Below are 14,524 nucleotides of genomic sequence, written 5' to 3' on the forward strand. Positions count from 1 at the left end.
GAGTGGGCCAGTAACAGGGACTGACTGATGTTCTCTCTCCATAGTTCTGATATGAGCGGGGCCAGTAACAGGGACTTCCTGACTGATGTTCTCTCTCTATAGTTCTGATATGAGTGGGCCAGTAACAGGGACTTCCTGACTGATGTTCTCTCTCTATAGTTCTGATATGAGTGGGCCAGTAACAGGGACTTCCTGACTGATGTTCTCTCTCCATAGTTCTGATATGAGTGGGCCAGTAACAGGGACTTCCTGACTGATGTTCTCTCTCCATAGTTCTGATATGAGTGGGCCAGTAACAGGGACTGACTGATGTTCTCTCTCTATAGTTCTGATATGAGTGGGCCAGTAACAGGGACTTCCTGACTTATGTTCTCTCTCTATAGTTCTGATATGAGTGGGCCAGTAACAAGGACTTCCTGACTGATGTTCTCTCTCTATAGTTCTGATATGAGCGGGGCCAGTAACAGGGACTTCCTGACTGATGTTCTCTCTCTATAGTTCTGATATGAGTGGGCCAGTAACAGGGACTTCCTGACTTATGTTCTCTCTCTATAGTTCTGATATGAGTGGGCCAGTAACAAGGACTTCCTGACTGATGTTCTCTCTCTATAGTTCTGATATGAGTGGGCCAGTAACAGGGACTTCCTGACTGATGTTCTCTCTCTATAGTTCTGATATGAGTGGGCCAGTAACAGGGACTTCCTGACTGATGTTCTCTCTCCATAGTTCTGATATGAGTGGGCCAGTAACAGGGACTGACTGATGTTCTCTCTCTATAGTTCTGATATGAGTGGGGCCAGTAACAGGGACTGACTGATGTTCTCTCTCCATAGTTCTGATATGAGCGGGGCCAGTAACAGGGACTGACTGATGTTCTCTCTCTATAGTTCTGATATGAGTGGACCAGTAACAGGGACTTCCTGACTGATGTTCTCTCTCTATAGTTCTGATATGAGTTGGCCAGTAACAGGGACTGACTGATGTTCTCTCTCTATAGTTCTGATATGAGTGGGCCAGTAACAGGGACTTCCTGACTGATGTTCTCTCTCCATAGTTCTGATATGAGCGGGCCAGTAACAGGGACTTCCTGACTGATGTTCTCTCTCTATAGTTCTGATATGAGTGGGCCAGTAACAGGGACTTCCTGACTGATGTTCTCTCTCTATAGTTCTGATATGAGCGGGGCCAGTAATACTCTGGCGAGGGAGTTCCTCACCGACGTTCACCAGCTTTGCAGCGCCGTGGCTCAGAGGGCGGAGTCACGGGGAGAGGAGGACGAGGAGAGTCACATGGTTGCCCTGGGCGAATACCTGGTCAGGGGTAGGGGCTTCTTGCTGCTCAGCGCCCTGGACTCCATCATCGACCAGGTGAGATTCACCTGTACACACACACCTGTACACACCTGTACACACACACCTGTACACACCTGTACACACCTGTACACACCTGTACACACACACCTGTACACACCTGTACACACCTGTACACACCTGTACACATACACCTGTACACACACACCTGTACACACACACCTGTACACACCTGTACACACACACCTGTACACACCTGTACACACACACCTGTACACACACACCTGTACACACACACCTGTACACACACACCTGTACACACACACCTGTACACACACACCTGTACACACACACCTGTACACACCTGTACACACACACCTGTACACACCTGTACACACACACCTGTACACACCTGTACACACACACACACACACACACACACACACACACACACACACACACACACACACACACACACACACACACACACACACACACACACAGCCTTAGTAAACACATGCATGTGTCTAATGGTTCCAACCCCCTCAGCTATTCTCCTGACACAGTGTTGTTGGGGGGAATGTCTCTGAGAGCTCTGCTAGGAGAGGTTCTAGAGGCGGAGAGAGGAGATGTTCTAGAGGCGGAGAGAGGAGATGTTCTAGAGGCGGAGAGAGGAGATGTTCTAGAGGCGGAGAGAGGAGATGTTCTAGAGGCGGAGAGAGGAGATGTTCTAGAGGCGGAGAGAGGAGATGTTCTAGAGGCGGAGAGAGGAGAGGTTCTAGAGGCGGAGAGAGGAGAGGTTCTAGAGGCGGAGAGAGGAGAGGTTCTAGAGGAGGAGAGGTTCTAGAGGAGGAGAGGTTCTAGAGGAGGAGAGGTTCTAGAGGCGGAGAGGTTCTAGAGGCGGAGAGAGGAGAGGTTCTAGAGGCGGAGAGAGGAGAGGTTCTAGAGGCGGAGAGAGGAGAGGTTCTAGAGGCGGAGAGAGGAGAGCTCTGCCAAGAGCTCGTCTCTCTATCGATCTGTTACTGATCAGGGAGACGTCTCTGTATCGATCTGTTACTGATCAGGGAGACGTCTCTGAATCGATCTGTTACTGATCAGGGAGACCGCTCGTCTCTGTCTCGATCTGTTACTGATCAGGGAGACGGCTCTGTCTCTGTATCGATCTGTTACTGATCAGGGAGACCGCTCGTCTCTGTCTCGATCTGTTACTGATCAGGGAGACGGCTCTGTCTCTGTATCGATCTGTTACTGATCAGGGAGACGGCTTTGTAATGATCTGTTACTGATCAGGGAGACGGCTCTGTATCGATCTGTTACTGATCAGGGAGACGGCTCTGTATCGATCTGTTACTGATCAGGGAGACGGCTCTGTCTCTGTATCGATCTGTTACTGATCAGGGAGACGTCTCGTCTCTGTATCGATCTGTTACTGATCAGGGAGACGGCTCTGTAATGATCTGTTACTGATCAGGGAGACGGCTCTGTATCGATCTGTTACTGATCAGGGAGACGGCTCTGTATCGATCTGTTACTGATCAGGGAGACGGCTCTGTATCGATCTGTTACTGATCATGGAGACGGCTCTGTCTCTGTCTCGATCTGTTACTGATCAGGGAGACGGCTTTGTAATGATCTGTTACTGATCAGGGAGACGGCTCTGTATCGATCTGTTACTGATCAGGGAGACGGCTCTGTATCGATCTGTTACTGATCAGGGAGACGGCTCTGTCTCTGTATCGATCTGTTACTGATCAGGGAGACGTCTCGTCTCTGTATCGATCTGTTACTGATCAGGGAGACGGCTCGTCTCTGTATCGATCTGTTACTGATCAGGGAGGCTGCTCGTCTCTATCGATCTGTTACTGATTTGGGAGACTGCTCTGTATCGATCTGTTACTGATCAGGGAGACGGCTCGTCTCTGTATCGATCTGTTACTGATCAGGGAGACGGCTCTCTCTGTATCGATCTGTTACTGATCAGGGAGACGGCTCTGTCTCTGTATCGATCTGTTACTGATCAGGGAGACGGCTCTGTCTCTGTCTCGATCTGTTACTGATCAGGGAGACGGCTCTGTCTCTGTCTCGATCTGTTACTGATCAGGGAGACGGCTCTGTCTCGATCTGTTACTGATCAGGGAGACCGCTCTGTCTCTGTATCGATCTGTTACTGATCAGGGAGACGTCTCTGTATCGATCTGTTACTGATCATGGAGACGGCTCTGTCTCTGTATCGATCTGTTACTGATCAGGGAGACGGCTCTGTCTCTGTATCGATCTGTTACTGATCAGGGAGACGGCTCTGTCTCTGTATCGATCTGTTACTGATCAGGGAGACGGCTCGTCTCTGTATCGATCTGTTACTGATCATGGAGACGGCTCTGTCTCTGTATCGATCTGTTACTGATCAGGGAGACGGCTCGTCTCTGTATCGATCTGTTACTGATCAGGGAGACGGCTCGTCTCTGTATCGATCTGTTACTGATCAGGGAGACGGCTCTGTCTCTGTCTCGATCTGTTACTGATCAGGGAGACACTGCATTCTCTCTCCCTGATGAGGAATGCTCTGGTCCTGGTCTGCAGTGGGTCACAGAGGAGTACAGAAGATATTTAGGGAAAGGCTATCACTCACACACCATCCCAAGCCACGCAGTCCATAGTCACACAGGACACTGGCACATACAGTAGGCTCTTACTGGCAGGAGGACACAGTCTAACTGACGGGGGTAAATCAAGGAGAACCAAGTAGAACACCCCATACCAGTCCCTCCTTGCACCTAATCTACCTACTGCTGCCCTGCAAGTACCTGGTGCCCTGCAAGTATCTACTGTACCTGCTGCCCTGCAAGTATCTACTGTACCTGCTGCCCTGCAAGTATCTACTGTACCTGCTGCCCTGCAAGTATCTACTGTACCTGCTGCCCTGCAAGTATCTACTGTACCTGCTGCCCTGCAAGTATCTACTGTACCTGCTGCCCTGCAAGTATCTACTGTACCTGCTGCCCTACAAGTACCTACTGTACCTGCTGCCCTGCAAGTACCTACTGTACCTGCTGCCCTGCAAGTATCTACTGTACCTGCTGCCCTGCAAGTATCTACTGTACCTGCTGCCCTGCAAGTATCTACTGTACCTGCTGCCCTGCAAGTATCTACTGTACCTGCTGCCCTGCAAGTATTTACTGTACCTGCTGCCCTGCAAGTATCTACTGTACCTGCTGCCCTACAAGTACCTACTGTACCTGCTGCCCTACAAGTACCTACTGTACCTGCTGCCCTGCAAGTATTTACTGTACCTGCTGCCCTGCAAGTATCTACTGTACCTGCTGCCCTACAAGTATCTACTGTACCTGCTGCCCTACAAGTACCTACTGTACCTGCTGCCCTGCAAGTACCTACTGTACCTGCTGCCCTGCAAGTATCTACTGTACCTGCTGCCCTGCAAGTATCTACTGTACCTGCTGCCCTACAAGTACCTACTGTACCTGCTGCCCTGCAAGTATCTACTGTACCTGCTGCCCTGCAAGTATCTACTGTACCTGCTGCCCTGCAAGTATCTACTGTACCTGCTGCCCTGCAAGTATCTACTGTACCTGCTGCCCTACAAGTACCTACTGTACCTGCTGCCCTGCAAGTATCTACTGTACCTGCTGCCCTGCAAGTATCTACTGTACCTGCTGCCCTACAAGTACCTACTGTACCTGCTGCCCTGCAAGTATCTACTGCTGCCCTGCAAGTATCTACTGCTGCCCTGCAAGTATCTACTGCTGCCCTGCAAGTATCTACTGCTGCCCTGCAAGTATCTACTGCTGCCCTGCAAGTATCTACTGTACCTGCTGCCCTACAAGTACCTGGTGCCCTGCAAGTATCTACTGTACCTGCTGCCCTGCAAGTACCTGGTGCCCTGCAAGTATCTACTGTACCTGCTGCCCTGCAAGTATCTACTGTACCTGCTGCCCTGCAAGTATCTACTGTACCTGCTGCCCTACAAGTACCTACTGTACCTGCTGCCCTGCAAGTATCTACTGTACCTGCTGCCCTGCAAGTATCTACTGTACCTGCTGCCCTACAAGTACCTGGTGCCCTGCAAGTATCTACTGTACCTGCTGCCCTGCAAGTACCTGGTGCCCTGCAAGTATCTACTGTACCTGCTGCCCTGCAAGTATCTACTGTACCTGCTGCCCTGCAAGTATCTACTGTACCTGCTGCCCTACAAGTACCTACTGTACCTGCTGCCCTGCAAGTATCTACTGTACCTGCTGCCCTGCAAGTATCTACTGTACCTGCTGCCCTGCAAGTATCTACTGTACCTGCTGCCCTGCAAGTATCTACTGTACCTGCTGCCCTGCAAGTATCTACTGTACCTGCTGCCCTGCAAGTATCTACTGTACCTGCTGCCCTACAAGTACCTACTGTACCTGCTGCCCTGCAAGTATCTACTGTACCTGCTGCCCTGCAAGTATCTACTGTACCTGCTGCCCTACAAGTACCTACTGTACCTGCTGCCCTGCAAGTATCTACTGCTGCCCTGCAAGTATCTACTGCTGCCCTGCAAGTATCTACTGCTGCCCTGCAAGTATCTACTGCTGCCCTGCAAGTATCTACTGCTGCCCTGCAAGTATCTACTGCTGCCCTGCAAGTATCTACTGCTGCCCTGCAAGTATCTACTGCTGCCCTGCAAGTATCTACTGCTGCCCTGCAAGTATCTACTGCTGCCCTGCAAGTATCTACTGTACCTGCTGCCCTACAAGTACCTGGTGCCCTGCAAGTATCTACTGTACCTGCTGCCCTGCAAGTACCTGGTGCCCTGCAAGTATCTACTGTACCTGCTGCCCTGCAAGTATCTACTGTACCTGCTGCCCTGCAAGTATCTACTGTACCTGCTGCCCTACAAGTACCTACTGTACCTGCTGCCCTGCAAGTATCTACTGTACCTGCTGCCCTGCAAGTATCTACTGTACCTGCTGCCCTACAAGTACCTGGTGCCCTGCAAGTATCTACTGTACCTGCTGCCCTGCAAGTACCTGGTGCCCTGCAAGTATCTACTGTACCTGCTGCCCTGCAAGTATCTACTGTACCTGCTGCCCTGCAAGTATCTACTGTACCTGCTGCCCTACAAGTACCTACTGTACCTGCTGCCCTGCAAGTATCTACTGTACCTGCTGCCCTGCAAGTATCTACTGCTGCCCTGCAAGTATCTACTGCTGCCCTGCAAGTATCTACTGCTGCCCTGCAAGTATCTACTGCTGCCCTGCAAGTATCTACTGCTGCCCTGCAAGTACCTACTGCTGCCCTGCAAGTACCTGCTGCTGCCCTGCAAGTACCTGCTGCTGCCCTGCAAGTACCTGCTGCTGCCCTGCAAGTATCTGCTGCTGCCCTGCAAGTATCTGCTGCTGCCCTGCAGGTATCTACTGCTGCCCTGCAAGTATCTACTGCTGCCCTGCAAGTATCTACTGCTGCCCTGCAAGTATCTACTGTACCTGCTGCCCTACAAGTACCTACTGTACCTGCTGCCCTGCAAGTATCTACTGCTGCCCTGCAAGTATCTACTGTACCTGCTGCCCTACAAGTACCTACTGTACCTGCTGCCCTACAAGGACCTACTGCCCTACATGGACCTACCGCCCTACATGGACCTACTGCCCTACATGGACCTACTTACCTACTGCCCTACAAGGACCTACTGCCCTACAAGGACCTACTGCCCTACAAGGACCTACTGCCCTACAAGGACCTACTGCCCTACAAGGACCTACTGCCCTACAAGGACCTACTGCTCTACAGGGACCTACTGCCCTGCAAGGACCTGCTTACCTACTGCCCTGCAAGGACCTACTTACCTACTGCCCTGCAAGGACCTGCTTACCTACTGCCCTGCAAGGACCTGCTTACCTACTGCCCTACAAGGACCTACTTACCTACTGCCCTGCAATTACCTACTGCCCCGCGAGGACCTACTTACCTACTGCCCCGCAAGGACCTACTTACCTACTGCCCCGCAAGGACCTACTTACCTACTGCCCCGCAATGACCTACTTACCTTCTGCCCCGCGAGGACCTACTTACCTACTGCCCCGCAAGGACCTACTTACCTACTGCCCTACATGGACCTACTTACCTACTGCCCTACATGGACCTACTGCCCTACAAGGACCTACTTACCTACTGCCCTACAAGGACCTACTGCCCTACAAGGACCTACTGCTCCTCAGGGACCTACTGCCCTGCAAGTACCTGCTTACCTACTGCCCTACAAGGACCTACTTACCTACTGCCCTGCAAGGACCTGCTTACCTACTGCCCTACAAGGACCTGCTTACCTACTGCCCTACAAGGACCTACTTACCTACTGCCCTGCAAGGACCTACTTACCTACTGCCCTACAAGGACCTACTTACCTGCTGCCCCGCAAGGACCACCTGCTGCCCTACAAGGACCACCTGCTGCCCTGCAAGTACTTACTGCTCTACAAGTACCTACTGCTCTACAAGTACCTGCTGCTCTACAAGTACTTACTGCTCTACAAGGACCTACTACTCTACAAGGACCACCTGCTGCCCTACAAGGACCACCTGCTGCCCTGCAAGTACTTACTGCTCTACAAGTACCTACTGCTCTACAAGGACCTACTGCTCTACAAGGACCTACTGCTCTACAAGGACCTGCTGCTCTACAAGGACCTGCTGCTCTACAAGGACCGGCTGCTCTACAAGGACCTACTTACCTCTACTGCCCTGCCCTGGATTGTTAAAGCCTGATTTATACCTTACACAAACGTGTGGCCTTACACGAAATGGAAATCCTGCATAGTTGCGTCATTTTACACTTTTTGGGGCTTCACGCAGTTTAGTGCTTTTTCTACGCAAATATGCTTAAAGGTCCTTTTTTTACGCAGCTAACTGGGTTCTGGTGCTGCGTCCTGGGTTCTGGTGTTGCGTCCTGGGTTCTGGTGTTGCGTCCTGGGTTCTGGTGTTGCGTCCTGGGTTCTGGTGTTGCGTCCTGGGTTCTGGTGTTGCGTCCTGGGTTCTGGTGTTGCGTCCTGGGTTGTGGTGTTGCGTCCTGGGTTGTGGTGTTGCGTCCTGGGTTCTGGTGTTGCGTCCTGGGTTCTGGTGTTGCGTCCTGGGTTCTGGTGTTGCGTCCTGGGTTCTGGTGTTGCGTCCTGGGTTCTGGTGTTGCGTCCTGGGTTCTGGTGTTGCGTCCTGGGTTCTGGTGTTGCGTGCTGGGTGCTGGTGTTGCGTACTGGGTGCTGGTGTTGCGTACTGGGTGCTGGTGTTGCGTCCTGGGTTCTGGTGTTGCGTCCTGGGTTCTGGTGTTGCGTCCTGGGTTCCGGTGTTGCGTCCTGGGTTCCGGTGTTGCGTCCTGGGTTCCGGTGTTGCGTCCTGGGTTCCGGTGTTGCGTCCTGGGTTCCGGTGTTGCGTCCTGGGTTCCGGTGTTGCGTCCTGGGTTCTGGTGTTGCGTACTGGCTTGAGATATGAATTAGGTTGACCTCTTTATGTAACCCTGCTGCCCTCTCTACTGCCACAGGAAGATACCTGGAGGAGGAAACGTTTTCATGTCCAGACTCAACTTCTCTCAGGTTCCATGGCCAGTGGATGTCTTCTCCTCTCCTCCAGGGTTGCTTGTGCTGGATGTCCTGAGTGACTGAGTGAACATGAGGACAGACGAGGAGAGACAGAAAGTTCCTAGAAAGTGTCTCTGTCTCTCTCATTCTGCCCGGACCTGTACAGTCATTTGTCTGGACTGTTAGTGGGATGGCGTGATATTACTTCAGAAGGTGTGAACAGAGAGCGAGAGAGAAGTAGAATCTTCTAGCTAACTAAGACTGTGTCTCTGACATGTAGAGAGAGAGAGAGAGAGAATATTCTAACTGAGACGGTGTCTCTGTAGGAGCTGACCTGTAGAGAGAATATTCTAGCTAACTGAGACGGTGTCTCTCTGTAGGAGCTGACCTGTAGAGAGGATATTCTAGCTAACCGAGACGGTGTCTCTCTGTAGGAGCTGACCTGTAGAGAGAATATTCTAGCTAACTGAGACGGTGTCTCTCTGTAGGAGCTGACCTGTAGAGAGAATATTCTAGCTAACTGAGACGGTGTCTCTCTGTAGGAGCTGACCTGTAGAGAGAATATTCTAGCTAACTGAGACGGTGTCTCTCTGTAGGAGCTGACCTGTAGAGAGAATATTCTAGCTAACTGAGACGGTGTCTCTCTGTAGGAGCTGACCTGTAGAGAGAATATTCTAGCTAACTGAGACGGTGTCTCTCTGTAGGAGCTGACCTGTAGAGAGGAGCTGTTAACCCTGCTGCTGTCTCTACTGCCACTGGTCTGGAAGATACCTGTTCAAGAGCATAAGGCACCAGGTAGGTCCTCCACACTACACCCTTCATCACTAACACACACACAGCCTACCTGGTACCCTTCATCACTAACACACACAGTCTACCTGGTACCCTTCATCACTAACACACACACCTACCTGGTACCCTTCATCACTAACACACACAGCCTACCTGGTACCCTTCATCACTAACACACACACCTACCTGGTACCCTTCATCACTAACACACACAGCCTACCTGGTACCCTTCATCACTAACACACACACCTACCTGGTACCCTTCATCACTAACACACACAGCCTACCTGGTACCCTTCATCACTAACACACACACCTACCTGGTACCCTTCATCACTAACACACACAGCCTACCTGGTACCCTTCATCACTAACACACACAGCCTACCTGGTACCCTTCATCACTAACACACACAGCCTACCTGGTACCCTTCATCACTAACACACACAGCCTACCTGGTACCCTTCATCACTAACACACACAGCCTACCTGGTACCCTTCATCACTAACACACACAGCCTACCTGGTACCCTTCATCACTAACACACACACCTACCTGGTACCCTTCATCACTAACACACACAGCCTACCTGGTACCCTTCATCACTAACACACACAGCCTACCTGGTACCCTTCATCACTAACACACACAGCCTACCTGGTACCCTTCATCACTAACACACACAGCCTACGCAGTGTACACCTGCTACCTGTAAAACCTACCTACCACAACTACTGTTGACGTCCTCTACCGTGTGTCCTAACACAACTACTGTTGACGTCCTCTACCGTGTGTCCCAACACAACTACTGTTGACGTCCTCTACCGTGTGTCCTACCACAACTACTGTTGACGTCCTCTACCGTGTGTCCTAACACAACTACTGTTGACGTCCTCTACCGTGTGTCCTAACACAACTACTGTTGACGTCCTCTACCGTGTGTCCTAACACAACTACTGTTGACGTCCTCTACCGTGTGTCCCAACACTACTACTGTTGACGTCCTCTACCGTGTGTCCCACCACAACTACTGTTGACGTCCTCTACCGTGTCCTACCACAACTACTGTTGACGTCCTCTACCGTGTCCTACCACAACTACTGTTGACGTCCTCTACCGTGTCCTACCACAACTACTGTTGACGTCCTCTACCGTGTCCTACCACAACTACTGTTGACGTCCTCTACTGTGTCCTACCACAACTACTGTTGACGTCCTCTACCGTGTCCCAACACAACTACTGTTGACGTCCTCTACCGTGTCCCAACACAACTACTGTTGACGTCCTCTACCGTGTGTCCCAACACAACTACTGTTGACGTCCTCTACCGTGTGTCCTAACACAACTACTGTTGACGTCCTCTACCGTGTGTCCCAACACAACTACTGTTGACGTCCTCTACCGTGTGTCCTAACACTACTACTGTTGACGTCCTCTACCGTGTGTCCCAACAAAACTACTGTTGACGTCCTCTACCGTGTGTCCCAACACAACTACTGTTGACGTCCTCTACCGTGTGTCCTACCACAACTACTGTTGACGTCCTCTACCGTGTGTCCTACCACAACTACTGTTGACGTCCTCTACCGTGTGTCCTACCACAACTACTGTTGACGTCCTCTACCGTGTGTCCTACCACAACTACTGTTGACGTCCTCTACCGTGTGTCCCAACACAACTACTGTTGACGTCCTCTACCGTGTGTCCTAACACTACTACTGTTGACGTCCTCTACCGTGTGTCCCAACAAAACTACTGTTGACGTCCTCTACCGTGTGTCCCAACACAACTACTGTTGACGTCCTCTACCGTGTGTCCTACCACAACTACTGTTGACGTCCTCTACCGTGTGTCCTAACACAACTACTGTTGACGTCCTCTACCGTGTGTCCTAACACTACTACTGTTGACGTCCTCTACCGTGTGTCCTAACACTACTACTGTTGACGTCCTCTACCGTGTGTCCTAACACAACTACTGTTGACGTCCTCTACCGTGTGTCCTACCACAACTACTGTTGACGTCCTCTACTGTGTGTCCTACCACAACTACTGTTGACGTCCTCTACCGTGTGTCCTAACACTACTACTGTTGACGTCCTCTACCGTGTGTCCTAACACAACTACTGTTGACGTCCTCTACCGTGTGTCCCAACACAACTACTGTTGACGTCCTCTACTGTGTCCCACCACAACTACTGTTGACGTCCTCTACTGTGTCCTACCACAACTACTGTTGACGTCCTCTACCGTGTCCCAACACAACTACTGTTGACGTCCTCTACCGTGTCCTACCACAACTACTGTTGACGTCCTCTACCGTGTGTCCTACCACAACTACTGTTGACGTCCTCTACCGTGTGTCCTACCACAACTACTGTTGACGTCCTCTACCGTGTCCTACCACAACTACTGTTGACGTCCTCTACCGTGTCCTACCACAACTACTGTTGACGTCCTCTACCGTGTCCCAACACAACTACTGTTGACGTCCTCTACCGTGTCCCAACACAACTACTGTTGACGTCCTCTACCGTGTGTCCCAACACAACTACTGTTGACGTCCTCTACCGTGTGTCCTAACACAACTACTGTTGACGTCCTCTACCGTGTGTCCTAACACAACTACTGTTGACGTCCTCTACCGTGTGTCCTAACACTACTACTGTTGACGTCCTCTACCGTGTGTCCCAACACAACTACTGTTGACGTCCTCTACCGTGTGTCCCAACACAACTACTGTTGACGTCCGCTACCGTGTCCCAACACAACTACTGTTGACGTCCTCTACCGTGTGTCCTAACACAACTACTGTTGACGTCCTCTACCGTGTGTCCTAACACAACTACTGTTGACGTCCTCTACCGTGTGTCCTAACACTACTACTGTTGACGTCCTCTACCGTGTGTCCCAACACAACTACTGTGACGTCCTCTACCGTGTCCCAACACAACTACTGTTGACGTCCTCTACCGTGTCCCAACACAACTACTGTTGACGTCCTCTACCGTGTGTCCTAACACAACTACTGTTGACGTCCTCTACCGTGTGTCCTACCACAACTACTGTTGACGTCCTCTACCGTGTCCCAACACAACTACTGTTGACGTCCTCTACCGTGTGTCCTACCACAACTACTGTTGACGTCCTCTACCGTGTGTCCCAACACAACTACTGTTGACGTCCTCTACCGTGTGTCCCAACACAACTACTGTTGACGTCCTCTACCGTGTGTCCCAACACAACTACTGTTGACGTCCTCTACCGTGTCCCACCACAACTACTGTTGACGTCCTCTACCGTGTCCTACCACAACTACTGTTGACGTCCTCTACCGTGTGTCCCAACACAACTACTGTTGACGTCCTCTACTGTGTCCTACCACAACTACTGTTGACGTCCTCTACCGTGTCCCAACACAACTACTGTTGACGTCCTCTACCGTGTCCTAACACAACTACTGTTGACGTCCTCTACCGTGTGTCCTACCACAACTACTGTTGACGTCCTCTACTGTGTGTCCCAACACAACTACTGTTGACGTCCTCTACCGTGTCCTACCACAACTACTGTTGACGTCCTCTACCGTGTGTCCCAACACAACTACTGTTGACGTCCTCTACTGTGTCCTACCACAACTACTGTTGACGTCCTCTACCGTGTCCCAACACAACTACTGTTGACGTCCTCTACCGTGTCCTAACACAACTACTGTTGACGTCCTCTACCGTGTGTCCTACCACAACTACTGTTGACGTCCTCTACTGTGTGTCCCAACACAACTACTGTTGACGTCCTCTACCGTGTGTCCCAACACAACTACTGTTGACGTCCTCTACCGTGTGTCCCAACACAACTACTGTTGACGTCCTCTACCGTGTGTCCCAACACAACTACTGTTGACGTCCTCTACCGTGTGTCCCAACACAACTACTGTTGACGTCCTCTACCGTGTGTCCCAACACAACTACTGTTGACGTCCTCTACCGTGTGTCCTAACACTACTACTGTTGACGTCCTCTACCGTGTCCCAACACAACTACTGTTGACGTCCTCTACCGTGTGTCCTAACACAACTACTGTTGACGTCCTCTACCGTGTGTCCCAACACAACTACTGTTGACGTCCTCTACCGTGTGTCCTAACACAACCCAGGAGTGGATGGATTGATGGATACTGTAGCTGTAAACATTGATGTATTCTAGTTTAAGAGAACAGTGAGTTGTTATATAAAATACCAGTTATACAACCCGGCAGTGGATGGATGTTTACTGTAGCTGTGGATGGATGTTTACTGGAGCTGTGGATGGATGTTTACTGGAGCTGTGGATGGATGTTTACTGGAGCTGTGGATGGATGTTTACTGGAGCTGTGGATGGATGTTTACTGGAGCTGTGGATGGATGTTTACTGGAGCTGTGGATGGATGTTTACTGGAGCTGTGGATGGATGTTTACTGGAGCTGTGGATGGATGTTTACTGGAGCTGTGGATGGATGTTTACTGGAGCTGTGGATGGATGTTTACTGGAGCTGTGGATGGATGTTTACTGGAGCTGTGGATGGATGTTTACTGGAGCTGTGGATGGATGTTTACTGGAGCTGTGGATGGATGTTTACTGGAGCTGTGGATGGATGTTTACTGGAGCTGTGGATGGATGTTTACTGGAGCTGTGGATGGATGTTTACTGGAGCTGTGGATGGATGTTTACTGGAGCTGTGGATGGATGTTTACTGGAGCTGTGGATGGATGTTTACTGGAGCTGTGGATGGATGTTTACTGGAGCTGTGGATGGATGTTTACTGGAGCTGTGGATGGATGTTTACTGGAGCTGTGGATGGATGTTTACTGGAGCTGTGGATGGATG

At 51.0% G+C, this 14,524-nt stretch overlaps 1 protein-coding gene across 1 annotated transcript in view; it reads left to right on the top strand.

The window, feature by feature from the left end:
* The first annotated feature begins 1,172 nt into the window (after positions 1-1,172).
* The window catches only part of lyst (lysosomal trafficking regulator), a 264,577-nt gene continuing 251,225 nt past the window's right edge, over positions 1,173-14,524 (top strand). The window contains exons 1-2 of the mRNA XM_055935436.1: positions 1,173-1,367; positions 9,570-9,660. Coding sequence (XP_055791411.1) covers positions 1,176-1,367; positions 9,570-9,660 — 283 coding nt within the window. The 5' untranslated portion in view covers positions 1,173-1,175. The remainder of the gene's footprint in view (positions 1,368-9,569; positions 9,661-14,524) is intronic.

Source organism: Salvelinus fontinalis, chromosome 1, assembly GCF_029448725.1.
Source record: "Salvelinus fontinalis isolate EN_2023a chromosome 1, ASM2944872v1, whole genome shotgun sequence".
In the NCBI taxonomy this organism is placed as follows: Eukaryota; Metazoa; Chordata; class Actinopteri; order Salmoniformes; family Salmonidae; genus Salvelinus; species Salvelinus fontinalis.